Below are 17,885 nucleotides of genomic sequence, written 5' to 3'. Positions count from 1 at the left end.
CTACTGATGAGGAACTAATTCAAATTTTCATAAGAGATGGATGAGACATTAGTGCTGCTTCTTGCTCATCTCCTTAAAAAAATGCAAAAGGCAATAACTGCAGAAGAAACCAAAGGTAAAAGAAAATTCTCCTATGTATCTTAATTTACAACTTCATATTATCTTAAATGTTAACTAATTCATTGGTTTTGAGGGGGCAGGGGTCTGCTTTGTAAAAAAAAACAAATTAAACTGAGTACTTATAAAAGGAGCTCACAATTCAAGATTGAACAATGGCTTATCCAAATATACTGGAGCCAAGATAACAGTAACTTTTACTTGTTTAGCTATTTTATTTGGATGCTCTCCACTTAGAATGGTGCTTATTTACCCAAACAGCTATTTTATAAAAGATTCAGATGGAAGCTACTATTCTGTCTGACTCCGTAAATAGTGGTTTGTCACCTGTCCTAATGCCAGAGAAGCCAGAGACCCATAAACATTATGATTTTCCATATGGGACATGATTTTTCCAATACAAAACTAATTAGGTAAGGAAAACAAGTTTTCTTCTGTACAAAGCAATGATAATCAGTTTCCTTCTGTGGTCCAAACAAACGTAAAGCTCTGTTGCCTGGTTGCTGCCTTCTCTAGCAAGAGAAAATAGAGAAATAATGAGTTGAAAGAGGCAATGACCAAAGGAAGAAAAGACTGGGGAAGTTAAAAGAATCTAAAATTGAGTAACAGAGCTAAATAAAAAGAATGAGGAAAGGAAAACGACCCCAGAAAGAAGATGCTGATAAAGAATCCAGTTTAGAAGGGAATCCCATTTAAAAATATGTTTACATATATGTACATATGTGGGAAAAAATATATGTATATACATTTTTCCCCTCTGTATCTTTGTGCCATATTATATTTCTGTCGATTAGGACAGAAACTAGGTAGAGTCTGTGAATTTTAAAAATGAGTCATTAAAATGGACATAAAATTTTAGTTATGCAAGGTGAACAAGTTCTAGAGATCTGCTGCACAGCATTGTGCAGATAGATGACAATACTGTATTGTATACACTTAAAAATCTAATAAGAAGGTAAAATCTCATGTAAGTTTCTTACCACAATCATAAAAAAGAACCTCACCCCCACCCCAAATAAAATGACAATACTTCTGGAAAAGGAAAAAAAAAGTCATTAAAAATTAAACAAAAATAAAAAGACAAATCAAACACAGAATCAGCAAAACAGTCCATCTAGTTAAGGATTTTGTTTCTACTGATAAACTAGCATTCTGTATAGAATAATCTAGAGCTTTAACTTAAAGAGATTAAGGATATATTTATTCACCACCGCCATCTTTCTGGACAAGTTCATTAGAGTGTCTAAAACCCACTGTTTGGACTTCTCTGGTGGTACAGTGGTTAAGAATCCACCTGCCAACGCAGGGGACACAGGTTGGATCCCTGGTCCGGGAAGATCCCACATGCCACAGAGCAACTAAGCCCGTGTGCCACAACTACTGAACCTGCGAGCCACAACTACTGAGCCCACGTGCCACAACTACCGAAGCCCGTGTGCCCTAGAGCCAATGCGCCCCAACTACTGAAGCCCACGTGCTCTAGGGCCCATGTGCCACAACTACTGAGCTCACGTGCCACAACTACTGAAGCCTGCACGCCTAGAGCCCATGCTCCGCAACAACAGAAGCCACGGCACTAAGAAGCCCGCACACCGCAACAAAGAGTAGCCCCAGCTCGCCACAACTAGAGAAAGCTTGCGCGCAGCAACGAAGACCCAACACAGACAAAAGTAAATAAAATTTTAAAAATAAATAAATAAAATAAAACCCACTGTTTTATCTATGCTGTCCTGAACTTAACTGTTGATTTGTAACAGCCTTTGGAATAAGAAATTCTCTAAATTCAAAGTAATCTCTAAGGTTACTCTGAGCAATATAATCTTCCTCAAATAAAAGAATTAAACTACTCCAACTGTGGGAATCTTTCCCGAGCTTATTTATATTAAGTTGAACTATATAAAATGGCCAATATTATACCATTTTTGAATGATAAAAATAGCAATGTAATATGGTTCAAACTGATATAGTTGAAACTGTTAGAAAAATCTGTGGGTTTATAATTGATAAAAGAAAAAGAAGTGGTGAATGCTAGAGCAACTTAAGAGAAACGCTTCCAGACTCTCTAACTAGAAATAAGTTTCCCAGGTAACTTAGATTTTTTGCTTTACTTTGAAATAATGACTAAAATATGGTCAATTAAGGACTCTTCTGGCCAACCAGTTTAGCCTTTTTCAAATGAAATTAATTCAGTGCAAAGGAATCATAAATAGGGCATGAATTATGAATTACATAAAATTTATCTTTTTTGTAAAATAAAACTTCACTAAGTTTCAGATATATATTACATACAGCTCAATAATACATTTCTAGCTATGAGACTAGCTCTTCAATTATTCATTTCAGAAGTCTTTCTCTTGTGTGTATGGTCGGGGTAGGGATAGGGAATCTTCAAATAATCCACTGAACAACTCTTCACCTGATAACTAAGTTTGTAGCTAACGACATATGGTCAATTCTTCATATATCAAGTTAATACTTGATATGCTGTCAAGATGATTTCCCTAGGTAAGGATGTGGGGTGCTACATTATCCAAATTTTCCTGTTAGAGCTAAACTAAAATACCTCGGACTGTACCTAATTCTTACAAAAACGTGTAGTTTACATTGTAAATCAGTATCTCCTATTAATGCCAAAGTACAATAATATTTTGGCTTCACTAGCAACAACTTCTTCACAAAGAATCAAAATCTTTCCTTATCTCTCAAATTCTATGTAACCTCACCCCATCAACATCACCTTATAAATGTCTGAATGAACAGCAGCAATAGTCTTAGTGCATAAGTAGCAACAGCACTTTAGGTGTGCCGGAAAGATCTCCTTAATTTCACAGAGAACTTGGGTAAAATGAAATACTTCAGAAATACCCAGAGAACTCCAACTACAGGCTCTAGCTCATAATTCTTTAGCCTAAGACTCTGACTCTAGTTCAAATTTTTTAGCATATGGTATTTGGTTCCACTCCCAAAGACTTGAGCTCAACACTCTCAGGAACTTTCTACATATGGCTCAATGACATCAATACTTTCTTCAGTCCCTAAGACTGGTATTTATAGTTTCTCTGCTGAAGAGAGAGAGAAGCATTGCTCAGAATCAAAATATAGTATGCAAGAGGTCATCTAGGTGAAGCTATAAGCTGTAGAGTTGCAGGGACCTAGAAAATTGAGGATATCCGATATAAACGGGTCCAAAAAAACCCAAAGCACTCTTGCTAATTGTACTATTTTTTCATTTCTAAACTTGCTCTTTTTATAGTGTCTTAAGATGTAACTAAACCATTTCTGAAATATTCAAAAGAATGTAATAAAATTTATACTATACATATTCACTGGCTTTTAAGAAGTGACTTTCCTTAAATGTCATTTTTATGTTTTAGTCATTCCTGTTTCATGATCGTTATGGGTTTTAATAAAAGGCTTAATTAGAAACAAATTCCTTTGGGGGTGAGACGGAAATGTTCTTAATCTTGATTGTAGTAGTAGCTTCATAGGTGTACATATCTGTCAAAATTTATCAAAATGTAAGGAATTAATAATTCTTTACTATTATCGATTATAAGATCCCACTGAATATTTTAGATAACAGTCTTTTGTCATGTGTGCCTTTTGCAAATCTATGGCTTGTCTTCTCATTCTCTTGACACTGTCTTTGGCAGAGCAGAAGTTTCTAATTTTAATGAAGTCCAGCTTATCAACTGCTTCTTTTATGGATCATGCCTTTGGTATTGTATCTAAAAAGTCACTGCCATATGCAAGATCATCTAGGTTCTCTCCAATGTTACCTTCCAGTAGCTCATTACAGAGTTTTACATTTAGGTCTGTGTTTAGGTCCATTTTGAGAATAACCTCTGTAACTACATTCATTTGCATGCAGATGACCAGCTGTCCCAGCACAATTTGTTGAAGAGACTATCTTTGCTCCATTGTACTGCCTTTGCTCCTTTGTCAAAGATCAATTAGAAAAACCTTTGTTTACATCTTAATTCTACCATTTAGTAGTTGGATGGTTTTGGACAAACTTTTTCCTAGAAAACAAATGCCCAAGTTTTTCAGTTTTCTTAGTGTTCAAACCAGAAGGCATATCCCTGAAGTAAAATAAATATTTCAAATATGGGAAAATACATACTAAAAAAGGGACAGGATTCAGATTTTATATTTACCCTAAAAACTTTCTGAAAAATAAAAAATGGTTTAATAATTGAGACAGAGGCAGTTAATTACTATGGAAATTAACCATTCCTTTAACCAGATCAATATTTGATATACTCCTAAGACAAATAATTGAAATCAAGTTTTTATACTAACTACACAGTAATACAGATGTAAAATACTTCAATTAAAGGGGATTTAAAAAAATTTTATTTTAATAAGAATATTTCAGAAAGTTGATACAGGGACTTTCCTGGCAGTCCAGTGGTTAGGACTCTGCGCTTCCACTGCAGGGGGCGTGGGTTCGACCCCTGGTTGGGGAACTAAGATCCCACAGGCCGTGCAGCAAAAAAGTTAATACAGAAAAAGATTTATAATGTGCTTAGGGCCTCAGTGAAAGTACCTGGTATGAAGATTACTAATTTATTCGTTTTAGCTTTTTCTTTGATTTTCGTTTCACAATTAAGCATTTTAAACTAAGATACATACATACATATAACTTAGATACATATGCAACTGAGAGCAGACATCCTTGTCTTGTTCTTGATCTTAAAGAGAACACATTCAGCCTTTAAACATTACATCTGATGTTAGCTGTGGGACTTTCATAGAGATGCCCCTTATCACATTTAGAAAGTTCCCTTGTATTCCTAATTTGCCAAGTGTTTTTATCATGAAAGGCTACTGGATTTTGTCAAATGCTTTTTCTGTGTCTACTGAAATGATCATGTGATACTGCCTGTCCACATTGCATGGCTTTATTGTTTCTTTTTGGCCGCACTGTGTGGCTTGTAGGATATTAGTTCCCCGACCAGGGATTGAACCCGGGCCCTCAGCAGTGAGAGTGTGGAGCCCTAACCACTGGACTGCCAGGGAATTCCCCTGATTTTGTCCTTTATTCTATTCATATAGCATATTACATCACTTTCTGTATGTTAAACCAACCTTGCAATCTTGGTACTAACCTACCAATCCTACTTGGTAAATGGTATAGGACCCTTTTTACAAGTTACCAGATTCAGTTCGGTAGTATTTTGCTGAGGACTATTGTGTTTATATTCATAAAGGATATTAGTCTGTAGTTTTATTTTTGATGTCTTTGCCTGGTTTGGGTATGAGAGTCATACTGACCTCATGGGATAAGTTGGGAAGTATTTCTTCTTCTTCTGTTTTTGGAAGTTTACGAAGTGTTAGTGTTGTTCTTTAAACATTTCATAGAATTGACCAGTGAAGCCATCTAGGCCTGCGATTTTTTTTGTAAGAAGTTTTTTGATTGCTAACTCTATCTACTTATTATAGGTATAATCAAATTTTCTATTTCTTCTTGAGTTAGTTTCGGGAGTTTGTATCTTTCTTGGAATTATCCATTTCATCTAGGTTATCTAATTTGTTGGCATATAACTGTTCACAGTATTCCCTTATAATCCTGTTTATTTCTGTAAGGTCTTCTCCTTCACTCCTGATTTTAATAATTTGAGCCTTCTTTTTTCTTGATTAGTCTACCTTTAGGTTTGTCATTTTGCTGATCTTCTCTAAGAACCACTTTTGGTTTCACTGAATTTCTTGTTTTTCTGTTCTCTCTTCCATATATTTCTGCTCTAATCTTTATTAGCTTCTGAATTAAGCACGTCTTTATTTTCTGTATTTTTGTTGTCCTGACACCTGGGGCCTTCCTTATACTGGAGGGACTGGCCATCCCAGGGCTTGCCAATTCCTAGAGAAGTAAAACTTGCCTGTGGAGGGCCTTTCATATGAAAACCAACCAATCCAAACCCATACCCCAACCACCTCCTCTATCACACTCAGGGTCATTACTCCCCTGCCCTAATCACCCTAGGGCCAAGCAGCAGACAACTAGGAGCAGGCCCTACAGCCCAGAGACCACTGAAATTACTCAAAGTAGGCAATCCTATATTTCCTTACCTGGTCTTACCCATCCTTCCCACAGAAAACACAATAAAGGCTAGTGCCTACATTTCCTGCCCACCCCCATTTCACCTCCAGACCAATACCAGTACTTCTTCCATGTGCCCCCCTCATATGGTCTGGAGTGTCCCTTCCTCTTGAGATTTGTGAGTATAGTAAACTATCTTTACAATGGCAATCATCTCTTGATCTGTTGGCCTCACCACACCTGAATAATAAAACCTACATTTTAAAGTAGTTTCTTACTTCTGCTTGCTTTAGGTTTACTTTTCTTTTTCTAGTTTCTTAGGATAGAAGATTAAATTACTGATTTAATGTATCTTTTCTTTTCCTTGTAACACTGCTTTAGCTGTATCCCGTAAGTTTTGGTATGCTGTGGGTTTTTTTTTTATTTATCTCGAAGTATTTTCTAATTTCCCTTGTGATTGTCTTTGACCCACTGGTTATTTAGGAATGAGTTATTTAATTTTCCACATATGTGTGAACTTCCCAAATCTTCTGTTAATGATTTCTAATTATAGTACTCACTTATTCTTGACTTCAAGTATAGATGAAAATGTCATAGAATCCTGTATTTATACAGAATTTTACAGATTACAGAAAATGCTTTTATATCCATGTCTGAATGTAAATAAATGAATTTTTAAAAGGACCTTGAGTATTACTTGTAACACATAAGAGACAACTAGTAGGTTGGCATAAACAAAATACCTGATAGGTGTTGTCAAAACTGTCATACATGAATCTGGTAATCAGTGATGTCTTTCCAACTGAAATGAAAAGGAAAAAAAAGATTGATTCAGTTAACACATTAAATTGGGTTCTCAAGCAATTTTTCTACAGAGAACTGCGATTCAATTCATTGGGAAATATCTGCAATGGTTCTACTAACAATAATTTACAAACATACAGCCCTGAGTTTGTTGAAATGTCTTTCTTTAATAACAGATAATCTCGGGACTTCCCTGGTGGTCCAGTGGGTAAGACTCTGCGCTCCCAATGCAGGGGGCCTGGGTTCGATCCCTGGTTGAGGAACTAGATCCCACATGCATGCTGCAACTAAGAAGCCCTTAGGCCGCAACTAATAAGCCTGCATGCCACAACTATGAGCTCACATGCTGCAACTAAACATGCTGCAATGAAGATCCCGAAGATCCGGTGTGCCGCAACTAAGACTCAGCCCAGGCAAAACAACTAAATAAGTTCTTCTTCCCCACCCCCCTTCCTCTTCCTCATAAAAAAAACCCAAACAAACAAACAAACAAAAGATAATCTCTCAAACTGAGAGCACAGGTAAAAGAATATTTATTTAGTTAAGAGATGAGGAAAATGAAGAGAAAAGATGGAGGAAAACAATCAGTTATGCTGACATCTCTAATTCACAAAAGGCAAGCAGATATTTACTTGAGCCCTAACAAAAAGAACTAGGATTACACTGGGAAGAAATTATAGTTAACTTCCTGGACAGTAACCTGGGGAATATGAAGGTCAGGTCCACTTCATTCAGTGAATCAAAGCTTAATCTCGGGAAGCATAAAAACTAAATATGAAGAGTTCTAGGAGGGGTATGAGGGCTGCAAGAACTTGACTGCTTAAGAGTAAGAATGAAATGACAATGGAAAATTGTTTTGAAACTCATTTCAGGATCAGATCTCTATTCTTCGGCAGGGAAATCCCAAAGATTCATAATACTACTTTGTATTGGTATTTTTAAGTTAATCCACATGAAAGTGCCACTAGGTAAAAAATAGTGGTATACTGCCAATATCCTTACCAATGGGCACAGTGTTCAAGGGCAAGAACCATATCTAATTTTCCTATATCTCCAGTAGCTTGGCATAGATTCAATAAATACTAAATGAAAACAAGAATCTATATCAATTAGAAAAGAACTGAACAAATAAATATCTCAAATGCTCTCCCAAATGTAAATACTTTGGGGAGAAAAAAAAACAATACCATGTCACTCATATTTTTGTATGAATTTAAGTAACTTTTGATTTCAACTTTTGCTTTTTAGAGACCTGATCCTGGCCTCTTAAAATGTCCTCCCATCCATGTGCCATCGGAAAACCTGAGGAAAAAACTGAGCCAAAGAAGGAAGAATCCCATAAAATCACCTACTCCCAAACGTCTTATTTTAAAGAATCTAAAGTAGCAGGTTGAACAGCTAAAGCTAGTTTCCCTACACCCTGGTCAAAAGCAAACTGATGTTTGGGAAGAAGTCTCTTTTTGGAGCAATGAGTAGACCTACGTATTTCTTCATTAGTAAATAGTACATACAGTTTTTATTTTGTTTTGAAAAATGTCCCTCCTTTTCTATATAAAAGAGCAAAATGCATGTTATAAAGCGGGCAACACAGAAAAGATCAAGAACAAAGTGAAAATTACGTATATCCTACCACCTATACATAACTAACATTAAAACTTTGGTATATGTTTTTCCAAAATATTTTTTATATATAAGAATACATATGTACTTAAAGGCAAAACCCTAGAACCAATCACAGTAAAGTCAGGAACAATACACATACTACTATTATTTTATTTATTTATTTTTTTGTGGTACGCGGGCCTCTCACTGTCGTGGCCTCTCCCGTTGCGGAGCACAGGCTCCGGACGTGCAGGCTCAGCGGCCATGGCTCACGGGCCCAGCCGCTCTGTGGCATGTGGGATCTTCCCGGACCAGGGCACAAACCCGTGTCTCCTGCATCGGCAGGCAGACTCTCAACCACTGCGCCACCAGGGAAGCCCAATACTACTATTATTTAACACTGATCAGAATCTATAAAAAGTAAATCTAAAAATCTGAAGAGATAAAAGGCAAAATAGTGGTGGGGGAAACAGTGGTGGAGAAAAGCAAAGGAGCTTCATTATAAATAAAATATATAGTGAAGAAATACAAAATAGCTTGTTTGTTGAAACGGTTTTTATTCAAAAGATTAAATTTTCATTATTAAGCATTTTAAATATGATTCTTCAATATGGGATCCTTGTAAATTTATTGTTGTTTACCCCTAAACCTTCTGTAAAATGGTATGTAAACTTATAATGATTTGCTTAATGCTTGTTTTCCCTGATCATAAGCTCTATAATTGTCCTGTTTAGTCCACATCATCAGAGTTTGACACTGCTTGTCACATCACACTAAGCAAACAACACCTTTGCTGAACTGATACTCAACTCTTTTTCAGATGATAAAAAATAGGTATCTAGGGGCTTCCCTGGTGGCGCAGTGGTTGAGAGTCTGCCTGCTAATGCAGGGGACACAGGTTCGAGCCCTGGTCTGGGAGGATCTCACGTGCCGTGGAGCAACTGGGCCTGTGAGCCACAACTACTAAGCCTGCATGTCTGGAGCCTGTGCTCCGCAACAAGAGAGGCCGTGATAGTGAGAAGCCCGCGCACCGCGATGAAGAGTGGCCCCCACTTGCCACAACTAGAGAAAGCCCTCGCACAGAAACGAGGACCCAACACAGCAAAAATAAATAAATTAATTAATAAACTCCTACCCCAACATCTTAAAAAAAAAAAGATCATTAAAAATAGGTATCTAGGGGAGCTTCCCTGGTGGCGCAGTGGTTGAGAGTCCGCCTGCCAATGCAGGGGACACGGGTTCGTGCCCCGGTCCAGGAGGATCCCACGTGCCGTGGAGCGGCTGGGCCCGTGAGCCATGGCCGCTGGGCCTGTGCGTCCAGAGCCTGTGCTCCGCAGCGGGAGAGGCCGCAGCGGTGAGAGGCCTGCGTACTGCAAAAAAAAAAAAAAAAAAAAAAAAAAAAGGTATCTAGGGTTACTAAAAAAAATCTTTTTTTTTTTTTTTGTCTGTGTTGGGTCTTCGTTGCTGTGTGCAGGCTTTCCCTAGTTGTGACGAGCAGGGGCTACTTTTTGTTGCGGTGCACGGGCTTCTCACTGCAGTGGCTTCTCTTGCTGTGGATCACAGGCTCTAGGCACATGGGCTTCAGCAGTTGTAGCACGCGGGCTCAGTAGTTGTAGCACGCGGGCCCTAGAGTGGGTGGGCTTCAACAGTTGTGGCACATGGGCTCAGTAGTTGTGGTGCACAGGCTTAGTTGCTCCGTGACATGTGGGATCTTCCCAGACCAGGGATTGAACCTGTGTCCCCTGCATTGGCTGGCGGATTCTTTTTTTTTTTTTTTTTTCGGTATGCGGGCCTCTCACTGTTGTGGCCTCCCCCACTGCGGAGCACAGGCTCCGGACGCACAGGCTCCGGACGCGCAGGCTCAGCGGCCATGGCTCACGGGCCCAGCCGCTCCGCGGCATATGGGATCCTCCCAGACCGGGGCACGAACCCGCATCCCCTGCATCGGCAGGCGGACTCTCAACCACTTGCGCCACCAGGGAGGCCCTGGCTGGCGGATTCTTAACCACTGCACCACCAGGGAAGTCCCTCACTGTAGTTTTGATTTGCATTTCTCTAATAATTAGCGATGTTGAGCATCTTTTCATGTACCTGTTGGCCATCTGTATGTCTTCATTGGAGAAATGTCTATTTAGGTCTTATGCCCATTTTTTTTTTTTTTTTTTTTGCGGTATGCGGGCCTCTCACTGTTGTGGCCTCCCCCATTGCGGAGCACAGGCTCCGGACGCGCAGGCTCCGGATGCGCAGGCTCAGCGGCCATGGCTCATGGGCCCAGCCGCTCCGCGGCATATGGGATCCTCCCAGACCGGGGCACGAACCCGTATCCCCTGCATCGGCAGGCGGACTCTCAACCACTTGCGCCACCAGGGAGGCCCCTTATGCCCATTTTTTGATCGGATTGTTTTTTTGATATTGAGCCATATGAGCTGTTTGTAAATTTTGGAGATTAATCCCTTGTCGGTCAGGATGCATCGTTTGCAAATACCTTCTTCCATTCTCTGGGTTGCCTTTTTGTTTTGTTTATAGTTTGCTGTGCAAAAGCTTTTGCGTTTAATTAGGTCCCATTTGTTTGTTTTTATTTCCATTACTCTAGGACATGGATTGAAAAAGATATAGCTGCAATTTATGTCAAACAGTGTTCTGCCTATATTTTCCTCCAAGAATTTTATAGTATCTGGTCTTTCATTTAGGTCTTTAATCCATTTTGAGTTTATTATGGTGTTAAAAAAGTTCTAATTTTTTTTTTTTTTACCTGTAGCTGTCCAGTTTTCCCAGCACCATTCACTGAAGAACTGTCTTTTCTCCATCGTATAGTCTTGCCTCCTTTGTCATAGATTAACTGACCACAGGTTCGTGGGTTTATTTCTGGGCTTTCTACACTGTTCCATTGATCTATAGCTCTATTTTTGTGCAAGTACCATACTGTTTTGAGGACTGTAGCTTTGTAGTATAGTCTGAAGTTAGGAGCCTGATTCCTCCAGTTCCGTTTTTCTTTCTCAAGATTGCTTTGGCTATTCAACGTCTTTTGTGTTGCCATACAAATTTTAAGATTTTTTTGTTCTAGTTCTGTGAAAAATACCATTGGTAATTTGATAGGGATTGCAATGAATCTGTAGATTGCCTTGGGTAGTACTGTCATTTTGACAATACTGATTCTTCCAATCCAAGAACATGGTATATCTCTCCAACTGTTGTGTTGTCTTTGATTTCTTTCATCAGCGTTTTATAGTTTTTGGAGAGATCTTTTTCCTCCTTAGGTAGGTTTATTCCTAGGTATTTTATTCTCTTTGATGTAATGGTAAATGGGATTTTTTTCTTTAATTTCTCTTTCTGATCTTTCATTGTTAGTGTTTGGAAATGCAATAGATTTCTGTGAATTTATTTTGTATCCTGCAACTTTACCAAATTCACTGATGAGCTCTAGTAGTTTTCTAGTAGCATCTTTAGGATTTTCTATGTATAGTATCATGTCATCTGCAAAAAGTGACAGTTTACTTCTTCTCCAATTTGGATTCCCTTTATTTTTTCTTCTCTGACTGCTGTGGCTGGGACTTCCAAAACTATGTTGAATAAAAGTGGCAGACATCCTTGTTCCTTGTCTTGTTCCTGATCTCAGAGGAACTGCTTTCAGCTTTTCACCGTTGAGAATGATGTCAGCTGTAGATCTGTCACACATGGCCTTTATTATGTTGAGGTATGTTCTCTCTATACCCACTTTCTGGAGATTTTTATCATAAATGGGTGTTGAATTTTGTCAAAAGCCTTTTCTGCATGTATTGAGATGATCACATGGCTTATATTCTTCAATCTGTTGACGTGGTGAATCACACTGATTGATTTGCGGATACTGAAAAATCCTTGTATCCCTAGGATAAATCACACTTGATCATGGTTACGATCCTTTTAATGCATTGTTGGATTTCTTTTGCTAGTATTTTGTTGAGGATTTTTGCATCTCTCTCTGTTCATCAGTGATATTGGTGATGGTTGAACAACTCTGTGAATATACTAAAAACTACTGAATTGTACACTTTAAATGAGTGAATTGTATATGATTATTTTAAAAAAATTTTAATTTCCTCTAGAATTTATTGCAGTTACCATGTTATAACAAAAGCAGATCATTCTTAATGTGTTAATTTCATTTATAAATTTAAATAAAAATATATGATCCCCATCACATAAACAGATAATTCTAAATCTACTTTGAAGTTTAATCAATCAATAAGTATTTATTTGGAAATTGTACCTAGTATCATATTATACCAAATATAAGGCTGCTGTCCTCAGAATATATGGATCATTGGTAATCAATCTTTAAACTAGTGAATGTCATTAATACATTGGGAAATATTGGAAAACTAACAAATTTATCTAGACATTGTTTATCTTGCCCTTCTGAGAGACTTGTAGATCTAGATGAGAGTAGTTTGGAAATGGGGTCTCGTTTAGTCCAGAAAATCTTCAAAGTCCAATATAGTTCTCGGCTAATCAGAGACTAAAGAACCTTTATAAGGAGAAGTAGCCTTGGAAATCAACCAGTCTTATTTTGAATTAGCATGTTTTAGTCAAAGTATGGAATTAATGATCAAGTATCAGTTAGGAATTTCTGTAATATACTCCAATGCCAAGTGACCACTAACATTCTATTTCCTACTATAATAATTCCTTGATGAGAGGTAGAAGGCAATATTCTTTATTGCCAGCTATAAAATAAATTGCACTCCAATGCCTATGAGCTCTAAAGATAAATCTTTTTTTTAATGTAAGAAACTCACTGAATCAAATGAATACTAATTAAAGCAAATGTAGTGTACATAAAACTGAGGTAAGAGATCTCTAATTCCATAGGAAATCTATGAAATGATTAATCATTTTAAGAGAAGAATTATTTTTCCAGTAGCCCCACTGCTTTGAATATCATCTTCATGGGCCACCTTCTCCAATGGAATCTGAGGCCCTAATACTGGTCTCAACCAACCAATTTCCATTCCAGCTTGAAGGGCTGCTGCAAACTGCTGAAATTCCTCCTTGGTGGATGAATAGAGAGCAACTCCTATTATGCTAGATTCCTTTGCCATGATGTCTCCTGTGGGTTTATTTCAACAGGACCTCTGCTGCCAACAACTACTACTCGTCCTCCATGTGACAAAGATTCAAATCATTGCTAAGATTTACATTAGCTAACATTTCAATAATCACATCAACTCCTTTTCACCAACAGATTTCTTAATTTTATCAATATAATTAGCTTCTTTGTGATTAAACACTTCGTGGCCCCCATTTTGCAAAACAGTGTTTTGTCCTTCCTCAGTACCAGCTGTGCCCAAAACCTTTAAGCCATAAGCTCTAGCAGTCTGGCATGCTGCTATCCCAACTCCTCCACTAGCTCCATGAACCAGAACACTTTCTCCAGGTTTCACACAGGCACTGTGGAGCAGAGCTCAATAAGCAGTAAAATATGGGATACTGATGGCAGCTCCTTGTTTAAAGTCCATTTTTTCCGGCAGTGTGTAAACAGGGTAATTGGCTGCCAGAGCATACTCTGCGTAGCCCCCAGAGATCGTGCTGGTAGTGAAAACTCTGTCACCTTTCCTGAAAGCAGATACACATTCTCCAACAGCTTCTATTATCCCAGCCATATCTAATCCAAGAGTATAAGGTGGAAGTGGTTTTCTACTGTAGGTACCAGAGTGAATTTGTGTGTCCACTGGGTTTACACTACACGCTTGGACTTTGATTAGAACCTGATGGTCTTTCGGAATTGGTATGGCAACATCCGACTGGAGTTTCATCACTTCTGGTCCACAAATTAAAAAACTCTAATAGCTCTCATCAACCTCTGTTCAGTCACCATGGTGATCTAGATACGAGTTTAAGAGTGGGAAATCAAAATCTGCGAGAGCTCCCTCAGATTCCATGGAAAAAAGGGCTGTGTGATGTATGATTTCATCTCAATAAAGCTGTTATTAAAAATCTATCGTGGGGCCTCCCTGGTGGCGCAAGTGGTTGAGAGTCCGCCTGCAGATGCAGGGGATACGGGTTCGTGCCCCGGTCTGGGAGGATCCCATATGCCGCGGAGCGGCTGGGCCCGTGAGCCATGGCCGCGGAGCCTGCGCGTCCGGAGCCTGTGCTCCGCAACGGGGGAGGCCACAACAGTGAGAGGCCCGCATACCGCAAAAAAAAAAAAAAAAAAAAAAAAAAATCTATCGTGGGCTTCCCTGGTGGCGCAGTGGTTGAGAGTCCGCCTGCCGATGCAGGGGACGCAGGTTCGTGCCCCGGTCCGGGAAGATCCCACGTGCCGCAGAGCGGCTGGGCCCGTGAGCCATGGCTGCTGAGCCTGTGCGTCCAGAGCCTGTGCTCCGCAACGGGAGAGGCCACAACGGTAAGAGGCCCGCATAATGCAAAAAAAAAAAAAAAAAAAATCTATTGTGGATTTCCCTGGTGACTCAGGGGTTACGAATCCTCCTGCCAATGCAAGGCACGCCTACAGCCCGTGCTCCACAACAACAGAAGCCACTGAAATGAGAAGTCTGCACACCACAATGAAGAGTAACCCCCGCTCGCCACAACTAGAGAAAGCCCGCGCACATCAACGAAGACCCAACACAGCCATAAATAAATAAATAAATAGATAGATAGATAAATAAAATCCATCGTGGTGATTATTGTACAATGTGAAATACTTAATGCCACTGAACTGTACACATAGAAATAAGTTAAAATGGTAAATTTTACTATGTATAATAATTTTAATACTGGAGCACCAAAGATAACTAAAAAAAAGGGCTGATTATTAAAGATTAGAGGAACTAATTATTGGGCCTCTAGAAGACCAAGGTATACTAATTTAAGAGATAACTTCTGTAAGTGGTAAAGTAATTCCTCACATAATATACTCTTCAAGAATACTTAGGATTCAAAGATTATAAGACTAATGTTTGCATAAAAGGAGAAGTCTCAATTATTCTACACCTACATAAATGAACATTTATGAACTGCTTCATAATCTGGTCAGTTATATTGGTCAGATAATACTGAAGCAGACAACAAGATATTTATATTTTCTAATTTTTTCCCACAAAAATAAGCCATTATAAAAGATTAACATGCTATGATAATAACAGTATCTTAAATCAGATGCTATGATTTTAGTTAGGAGTTATGCATAAAAATACAACAAACAAACACACAAAAACAACACTATCTGTAGTCCATCATGGTAACGAAGACACCTGAAAAAGGTACCTAGGGACCACAGCAAAAAAGCTCAGCTGCAAGCAAAACGCACTGCAATATCACAGACAAGATGTCTCACCTAGGTGATGCAATTCTACAGCAAAACAGAAAATCAATTAAACCAAGCTAACACTACTCCAATGTAGCAAACCTAGTCAACAACACTGAAGTTCAATAAAGCTAGTAGCCTTTCTCTAAAGACCTAAATTGAATAAAGGTTTCATTTTTCCTAAAACTTAAAAAAAAAAAACAAAGGAAGAAATGGAATATTACTCAGCCATAAAAAGAAATGAAGTTGAGTTATTTGTAGTGAGGTGGATGGACCTAGATTCTGTCACACAGAATGAAGTAAGTCAGAAAGAGAAAAATAAATACTATATGCTAACACATATATATGGAATCTAGAAAAAAAAAAAGGTTCTGAGGAACCTAGGGGTAGGACAGAAATAAAGAAGCAGACATAGAGAATGGACTTGAAGACACGTGGAGGGGGAAGGGTAAGCTGGGATGAAGTGAGAGAGTGACATGGACATATATACACTACCAAATGTAAAATAGATAGCTAGTGGGAAGCAGCCGCATAGCACAGGAGATCAGCCCGGTGCTTTGTCACTACCGAGAAGGGTGGGATAGGGAGGATGGGAGGGAGATGCAAGAGGGAGAAGATATGGAGATATATGTATATGTAGAGCTGATTCACTTTGCTATAAAGCAGAAACTAACACACCATTGTAAAGCAATCATACTCCAATAAAGATGATAAAAAAAAAAAGAAGAGAACTACAACTACACTTGTACAATAACGTTCAAAAACAGGGAGAATGAATTTGGTTGTATAAAATATTTGCTGAATAAGTAATTTCACATTTATGGTTCAAAAGTTGTTTTTTAATAAATATGCTTTATTTCTTTATAATAATATTTATGTTAAAAGCACTAGACCTATGATATGAGTTTCCAGGATGATGAAATGGAGACATCCAAAGTAAAAACAAAAAATATTTGACTACACAAAACGTGAAGACAGAAAAGATATTCACATAAAGGTAATGACCCACTGGCTACTCATATCAAAGATGAATAAAACATAAACAAATATATTAATGCTTGGATGGCTACTATTTCTCACTTCATTCCAAAACTTCCAAGTGCTAGGAAACAAGGAGGTTGGAGGATGAGAATGTAAAACAAATGTAAGTAAGGCCTTGAACGCAAAGGAGTTTACAACCACTGAAAGAGAGTGAACAAGAGAATAAAGCACTGTGCAAACAAAGTGTCCATCCTCTATACTGCCAGAGGTATCTTTCAACAATTTATAAACATTCCAAAGCTCCCCAGTCTCCATAAGCTAAAGATCCTTAGCAGGCATTCAAACTTGAGCTGAGCCTTGCTAGTCTCATCTCCTAACCTTGCCAAACACAAATACCATCTGACAATGATGGAAAGCCACTGGTTATTCTTCAAGCGTAACAGGTTCCTTGGAGCCTCTGAGATTTTCCTCGTGTAAACCAGTTTCGTGGAACTTTTCTTTCCTGGTTACATTATGAACTTATGAATTCAGTATCAGATGTGGTTCTGCCTGGAGGAGAGAAAAACTAAATTACCTCTCAAAACTACTTTCAGCCAACCTCCCTGGTGGCCTAGTGGTTAGGATTCCAGGCTTTCACTGCCACGGCCCAGGTTCAATCCCTGTTCGGGGAACTGAGATTCCCGCAAGGCATGCAGGGCGACCAAAAAAAAAAAAATTACTTTCAGCCTAAGATTGTATTTCTAGAAGTATTTTAGATGGCAGCAGGGCTTTTATTTTATTCCTACAACAAAGTTAACATTCATCTATGAATGTATCTTAAGGATAAAATGACGAGTTGGACTAATTAAAAAAGATACATGCATTCCAATGTTCATAGCAGCACTAGCCAAGACATGGAAGCAACCTAAATGTCCATCAACAGATGAATGGATAAAGAAGATATGGTATATATATATACAATGGAATACTACTCAGTCATCAAAAAGAATGAAATAATGCCATTTACAGCAACATGGATGGACCTATCATACTAAGTAAGTGAAGTTAAGTCAG

General features: G+C 38.4%; 1 protein-coding gene and 1 pseudogene across 2 annotated transcripts in view; both read right to left on the bottom strand.

The window, feature by feature from the left end:
• Nucleotides 1-17,885, bottom strand: part of RAB6A (RAB6A, member RAS oncogene family) — an 83,858-nt gene that overhangs the window by 41,372 nt on the left and 24,601 nt on the right. For both annotated transcript variants that reach the window (XM_060104342.1, XM_060104341.1), the window contains exon 2: nt 6,901-6,959. In XM_060104342.1, coding sequence (XP_059960325.1) covers nt 6,901-6,959 — 59 coding nt within the window. The remainder of the gene's footprint in view (nt 1-6,900; nt 6,960-17,885) is intronic.
• Nucleotides 13,435-14,420, bottom strand: LOC132493850 (zeta-crystallin-like; annotated as a pseudogene).

This window comes from Mesoplodon densirostris, chromosome 7, assembly GCF_025265405.1.
Source record: "Mesoplodon densirostris isolate mMesDen1 chromosome 7, mMesDen1 primary haplotype, whole genome shotgun sequence".
Taxonomy (NCBI): domain Eukaryota; kingdom Metazoa; phylum Chordata; class Mammalia; order Artiodactyla; family Ziphiidae; genus Mesoplodon; species Mesoplodon densirostris.
This window is presented reverse-complemented; position numbering and strand designations above follow the sequence as displayed.